The sequence below is a fragment of the Penaeus vannamei genome, chromosome 11 (genome assembly GCF_042767895.1).
Source record: "Penaeus vannamei isolate JL-2024 chromosome 11, ASM4276789v1, whole genome shotgun sequence".
Classification (NCBI taxonomy): Eukaryota; Metazoa; Arthropoda; class Malacostraca; order Decapoda; family Penaeidae; genus Penaeus; species Penaeus vannamei.
The window spans coordinates 28,797,412-28,804,911 of record NC_091559.1 but is presented as its reverse complement, the minus strand read 5'-3'; the positions used below and the strand labels follow the sequence as shown (position 1 = coordinate 28,804,911).

The following is a 7,500-nucleotide window of genomic DNA, read 5'->3' as shown; positions in this document are numbered from 1 at the left end:
TTTTTTGTTGTTTTTATTTTTGATTATTATTTCAGTTTTTCTCTTTTTTTGCCCATTTTTGTTTTCTTGTTTTTGTTTTTGATTATTTATATATATATATATATATATTTTTTTTTTTTTTGTTCTCGTTGGAGGTAGAAACTATGAGGGCGATGTTTACAAAGATGGACTAACAGATGGAGAGGAAATGGGTGTAAGATTATTCTGTAGAAAGAGGATAGAGGAAGAGAGGTATATGAAGGATTTTATCATTCTTATGTTCTTCTGAGGTATAGACTTTATGGAATTATTATTATTATTACTATCATTGTTATTATTATTATTTTTTTACTTTATTGAGGCCACTTGTATGTATACCTTTAATTTATTTATTTTTCTTTTGCCAGTTTAAAGAGGTATTTTTCATTTGAAATAATGATAATACTTAATAGGCAAAGGGAAGGATGAGAAAAAGAATAAGGAATAGATAGAACACAGAAAAAAATGATTATAAAAATCACAATTACGGAGAAGGAAGAGGAGGTGGAGAAGAAGAAAAATGAAGGAGAAGAAAGAAGGAAAAGAAAAAGAAGAAGAAAGAGGAGGAAAAAAAAAGAAAAAAGGAGAATAAAGAGGAGGAAAAGAGGAAGATGAGAAGGAGAAAGAGGAGGAAAATACAATGTTTTTATTTCAAACGAAGACAGATCCCTGTGCATGCGTTGCAATCCCGGCCTCCGTTGCAAAGGGGGGCGGGGTTGCGAGGGCCGCGAGACAGGCACTTGCCAGGGCGGTGTCATGAGCTGTCATGAGTGAATTGCGGCCCCGGTTATGAATGGAGGGCGGCCGGCGCGCGGGCGGCTGAGGCTTCTGTTTTCCCTTTCTCGGTTTTGTTTTGTTTCGGGTTATTTTTGTTTCTGGTGGTGTTTTTTCGGTTGTTTTATTAAGGTATATGCACACACACACATAAATATACATATGTGAGTGTGTGTGTGTGTGTGTGTGTGTGTGTGTGTGTGTGTGTGTGTATTTGTGTGTGTGTGTGTGTGTGTGTGTGTGTGTGTGTGTGTGTGTGTGTGTGTGTGTGTGTGTGTGTGTATACATATATAGGAGAAAGAGAGAGACAAAGTGAGAGAAAGAAAGAGACAGAGGGGCAGAGGCAGACAGACAAAGAGAGTGACAGAAACACGCACAAATGTAGACACAAAGTGATTGACTGGCTATAAACACACACACACACACACACACACACACACACACACACACACACACACACACACACACACACACACACACACACACACACACACACACACACACACACACACAAATAAACAAATGAAAGACTGTTGATCAATAACCCCCCCCCCCTAGTTGTCCTAGGTCAAGGAGGCGGAACGTGACTGAGAAGGGAACTTTGTGGTCGGGTGGGGGGGTGGGGGGGGTGGGGGGAGGAGAGGTAGAATGGGGTGTGTGAGTAATGGATGAAAGGTGGGGGTGGGGGGGGATGGGAAGAAAGAGGTGAAGGGGGGATCAGAGAGATGAGGGGAAGTTTGGAAGTGGGGGGGAGATGGGTCAGGATGGGGGGAGTAGGGTGTACTAGGGTAGGGGTTCCCAACCTGGGGGTGGGGGGTGGAGCAATAGGAAAAGGGTGGGAGTCGCTGGTCTTGGGGGTTGGGTGGGGGGAAGGGGGGTAGGGAAGCGAGAGGTGGAGAGAAGAAGGTAGGGGAGAATTTGAGAAGAAGGGCGGAGTGGAGGAAGAGAAGGAAGGGAAGGGAAGAAGGAAGGAAAGAAAGGAATGAAAGGTATGAAAGGTTTGATGTATGGAGACGGGAGGAAAGACGGGAGAGAGAGTAGGCCAACAAAAAAATGAAAGAAGAGAGGGAAAGAAAGTTGAAGAAGACAAGAGAATATTCCTTGACTGCCCTAATGAGTCACTCAACACGTGTCAAGGGCGTCGGGACTCCCCCCTCCTCCCCCTCCCCCTCCCCCCTCTCGAGCAATGTGGTGGTGTGAATAATCATTTGCAGAAGGTTGTGTGTTGCGTGTGGATTTGCACTTGTATATGTATGTTTGTATATATTTATTTTATTATTATTTATTGTTTACTATTTGGTCACGTCATTTAACAATCATTATTTATTATTTACTGTTTGGCCATGTCATTTATCAATCATTATTTATTACTTACTATTTGTACATGTCATTTATAAATCATTATTTATTACTTATTATGTGGCCGTGTCATTTATCAATCATTATTTATTACTTATTATTTAGGCATGTCATTTATCAATCATTATTTATTACTTATTATTTAGCCATGTCATTTATCAATCTTTATTTATTACTTACTATTTGTACATGCCATTTATAAATCATTATTTATTACTTATTATGTGGCCATGTCATTTATCAATCATTATTTATTACTTATTATATGGCCATGTCATTTATCAATCATTATTTATTTCTTATTATATGGCCATGTCATCTATCAATCATTATTTATTACTTATTATCTGGCCATGTCATTTACCAATCATTATTTATTTCTTATTACATGGCCATGTCATTTATCAATCATTATTTATTACTTATTATATGGCCATGTCATTTATCAATCATTATTTATTACTTATTATATGGCCATGTCATTTATCAATCATTATTTATTTCTTATTATATGGCCATGTCATCTATCAATCATTATTTATTACTTATTATCTGGCCATGTCATTTACCAATCATTATTTATTTCTTATTATATGGCCATGTCATTTATCAATCATTATTTATTACTTATTATTTGGCCATGTCATCTATCAATCATTATTTATTTCTTATTATATGGCCATGTCATCTATCAATCATTATTGATTACTTATTATGTGGCCGTGTCATTTATCAATCATTATTTATTACTTATTATCTGGCCATGTCATTTATCAATCATTATTTATTACTTATTATTTGGCCATGTCATCTATCAATCATTATTTATTACTTATTATTTGGCCATGTCATTTATCAATCATTATTTATTACTTATTATTTGGCCATGTCATTTATCAATCATTATTTATTACTTATTATCTGGCCATGTCATTTATCAATCATTATTTATTACTTATTATTTGGCCAAGGTCAATATCAATCATTATTTATTTCTTATTATGTTACAAGTTAATCTATCAATCATTATTTATTACTTATTATCTGGCCATGTCATTTACCAATCATTATTTATTTCTTATTATATGGCCATGTTACGATCAATCATTATTTATTACTTATTATTTGGCCATGTCATCTATCAATCATTATTTATTTCTTATTATATGGCCATGTCATCTATCAATCATTATTGATTACTTATTATGTGGCCGTGTCATTTATCAATCATTATTTATTATTTATTATCTGGGTCATGTCATTTATCAATCATTATTTATTACTGTATTAGTTTGCCATGTCATCTATCAATCATTATTTATTACTTATTATTTGGCCATGTCATTTATCAATCATTATTTATTACTTATTATTTGGCCATGTCATTTATCAATCATTATTTATTACTTATTATCTGGCCATGTCATTTATCAATCATTATTTATTACTTATTATTTGGCCATGTCATTTATCAATCATTATTTATTACTTATTATCTGGCCATGTCATTTATCAATCATTATTTATTACTTATTATTTGGCCATGTCATTTATCAATCATTATTTATTACGTACTATTTGGCCTTGTCATTTAGCAATCATTTTTTATTACTTATTATCTGGCCTTGTCATCTATCAATCATTATTTATTACTTATTATGTGGCCATGTCATTTATCAATTATTATTTATTACTTATTATGTGGCGTGTCATTTATCAATCATTATTTATTACTTATTATCTGTCCATGTCATTTTATCAATCATTATTTATTATTATTATTTGACCGTATCATCTATCAATCATTATTTATTACTTATTATTTAATGCATGTCATTTATCAATCTATTTATTACTTATTATTTGGCCATGTCATTTATCAATCATTATTTGTACTTATTATCTGGCCATGTCATTTATCAATCATTATTTTTATTACTTATTATTTGGCCATGTCATTTATCAATCATTATTTATTACTTATTATCTGGCCATGTCATTTATCAATCATTATTTATGCCATTATTTGGCCATGTCATTTATCGATGTTATTTATTACTTATTATTCTGGCCATGCCATTTATAAATCATTATTTATTACTTATTATGTGGCCATGTCATTTACCAATCATTATTTATTACTTATTATCTGGCCATGTCATTTATCAATCATTATTTATTACTTATTATATGGCCATGTCATTTATCAATCATTATTTATTACTTATTATCTGGCCATGTCATTTATCAATCATTATTTATTACTTACTATTTGGCCATGTCATTTATCAATCATTATTTATTTCTTACTATATGGCCATGTCATTTATCAATCATTATTTATTTCTTATTATATGGCCATGTCATCTATCAATCATTATTTATTACTTATTATCTGGCCATGTCATTTATCAATCATTATTTATTACTTATTATATGGCCATGTCATTTATCAATCATTATTTATTACTTATTATCTGGCCATGTCATTTATCAATCATTATTTATTACTTACTATTTGGCCATGTCATTTATCAATCATTATTTATTTCTTATTATATGGCCATGTCATCTATCAATCATTATTTATTACTTATTATCTGGCCATGTCATTTATCAGTCATTATTTATTACTTATTATTTGGCCATGTCATTTATCAATCATTATTTATTACTTATTATCTGGCCATGTCATTTATCAATCATTATTTATTACTTATTATTTGGCCATGTCATTTATCAATCATTATTTATTACTTATTATATGGCCATGTCATCTATCAATCATTATTTATTACTTATTATCTGGCCATGTCATCTATCAATCATTATTTATTACTTATTATTTGGCCATGTCATTTAGCAATCATTATTTATTACTTATTATTTGACCATGTCATTTAGCAATCATTATTTATTACTTATTATTTGGCCATGTCATCTATCAATCATTATTTATTACTTATTATCTGGCCATGTCATCTATCAATCATTATTGATTACTTATTATGTGGCCGTGTCATTTATCAATCATTATTTATTACTTATTATTTAGCCATGTCATTTATCAATCTTTATTTATTACTTATTATTTGGCCATGTCATCTATCAATCATTATTTATTACTTATTATCTGGCCATGTCATCTATCAATCATTATTTATTACTTATTATGTGGCCGTGTCATTTATCAATCATTATTTATTACTTATTATTTGGCCGTGTCATTTATCAATCATTATTTATTACTTATTATGTGGCCATGTCATTTATCAATCTTTATTTATTACTTATTATTTGGCCGTGTCATTTAGCAATCATTATTTATTACTTATTATCTGGCCATGTCATCTATCAATCATTTATTACTTATTATTTGGCCGTGTCATTTATCAATAATTATTTATTACTTACTATTTGGCCATGTCATTTATCAATCATTGTTTATTACTTATTATGTGGCCATGTCATTTATCAATCATTATTTATTTCTTATTATATGGCCATGTCATTTATCAATCATTATTTATTACTTATTATCTGGGCATGTCATCTATCAATCATTATTTATTACTTACTATTTGGCCATGTCATTTATCAATCATTATTTATTACGTATTATTTGGCCATGTTATTTATCAATTATTATTTATTACGTATTATTTGGCCATGTAATTTACCAATCATTATTTATTACTTACTATTTGGCCATGTCATTTATCAATCATTATTTATTTCTTATTATATGGCCATGTCATTTAGCAATTATTATTTATTACTTATTATCTGGGCATGTCATTTATCAATCATTATTTATTACTTAGTATTTGGCCATGTCATTTAGCAATAATTATTTATTACTTACTATTTGGCCTTGTCATTTAGCAATAATTATTTATTACTTATTTGCCTTTATTTATCTAATATGAAGGCCATGTCATTTAGCAATCATTATCTTTATATAGTATCTGTTGGTCGGCTTTTTAAAAGATGTTCGTATCTATAAATCCTTGTCTCGTTGTTCTTCCTCCTTTTCCTCCCACTGTTCTCTCTCTTCCTTTTGTCATCCTCTTCCTGTAGATGCCTTCCTTTCTCCTTTGTGTTCAGCATATCCAGCAACCAAGGAGTAGTTGCAAGAAGAGAAAGAGGAGGAGGAGGAAGAGGAGAAGGAGGAGGAGGAGGAAGAGGAGGAGGAGGAGGAGGAGGAGAAGAAGAAGAAGAAGAAGGAGGAGGAGGAGGAGGAGGTGGAGGTGGAGGTGGAGGTGGAGGTGGAGGTGGAGGAAGAGGAGGAGAAGAAGAATAAAATATGTTCTAGACCTCCTTCAAACAATGCATCAGTTGCAGTGTTGTTGCAGTTTTTCTTTCTTTCTTTCTTTCTTTCTTTCTTTCTGGCCAAACTCGGTAATTGTTCATAAGAAAGACAAAGAATTGGATGGATAACTATTGCTAGGCAGATAGATATATAGACAGACATATATAGATACAGATTGACTGACAGATAGATAGATGTGTATATATAAACAGATATTGACAGACAGATAAATCACTAGAATAGGTAGATACAGATATTGATAGATAGTTGTAAGTATTGATAGATAGGTAGATGTAACTTTAGATGATGTGAGCTTATACCTTAATTTGTCCATGCAGACTATTGCACAGATAGAAGGATAACAGACACGTAGGCAGACATCCTCACTGACATCCTCACAGACATTTTCGCAGACATTCTCACAGACAACCTTAGACACCCTCACAGACATCCTTACAGACACCCTCACAGACATCCTCACAAACACCCTCACAGACATCCTCACAAACACCCTCACAGACATCCTCACAGACACACAGTCACCTTCACAGACATCCTCACAGACACCCTCACAGACATTTTCACAGACACCCTCACAGTCAACCTTAGACACCCTCACAGACATCCTCACAGACATTCTCACAGACATCCTCACAAACACCCTCACAGACATCTTCACAGACACACAGTCACCTTCACACACACCCTCACAGACATCCCACAGACATCCTCACAGACATCCTTACAGACACCCTCACAGAGAGTCACCCTCACAGACATCCTCACAAACACCCTCGCAGACGCTCTCATAGACATCCTCACAGACATTTTCACAGTCACCCTCACAGACATCCTCACAGACATTTTCACAGTCACCCTCACAGACACCCTCACAGACATCCTCACAGAAACCCTCACAGACACCCTCACAGAAACCCTCACAGACACCCTCACAGACACCCTCACAGACATCCTCACACACACCCTCACAGACACCCTCACTGACATGTGGGCGCGTGTGTGTATACATGCCAAAG

At 33.3% G+C, this 7,500-nt stretch overlaps 1 protein-coding gene across 1 annotated transcript in view; it reads left to right on the top strand.

Annotated features, from left to right (window-relative positions):
* Positions 1-7,500, top strand: part of LOC138863292 (uncharacterized) — a 38,573-nt gene that overhangs the window by 15,732 nt on the left and 15,341 nt on the right. Inside the window, exon 3 of the mRNA XM_070127479.1 lies at positions 6,995-7,471. Within this exon, the coding sequence (XP_069983580.1) occupies positions 6,995-7,471 (477 nt within the window). The remainder of the gene's footprint in view (positions 1-6,994; positions 7,472-7,500) is intronic.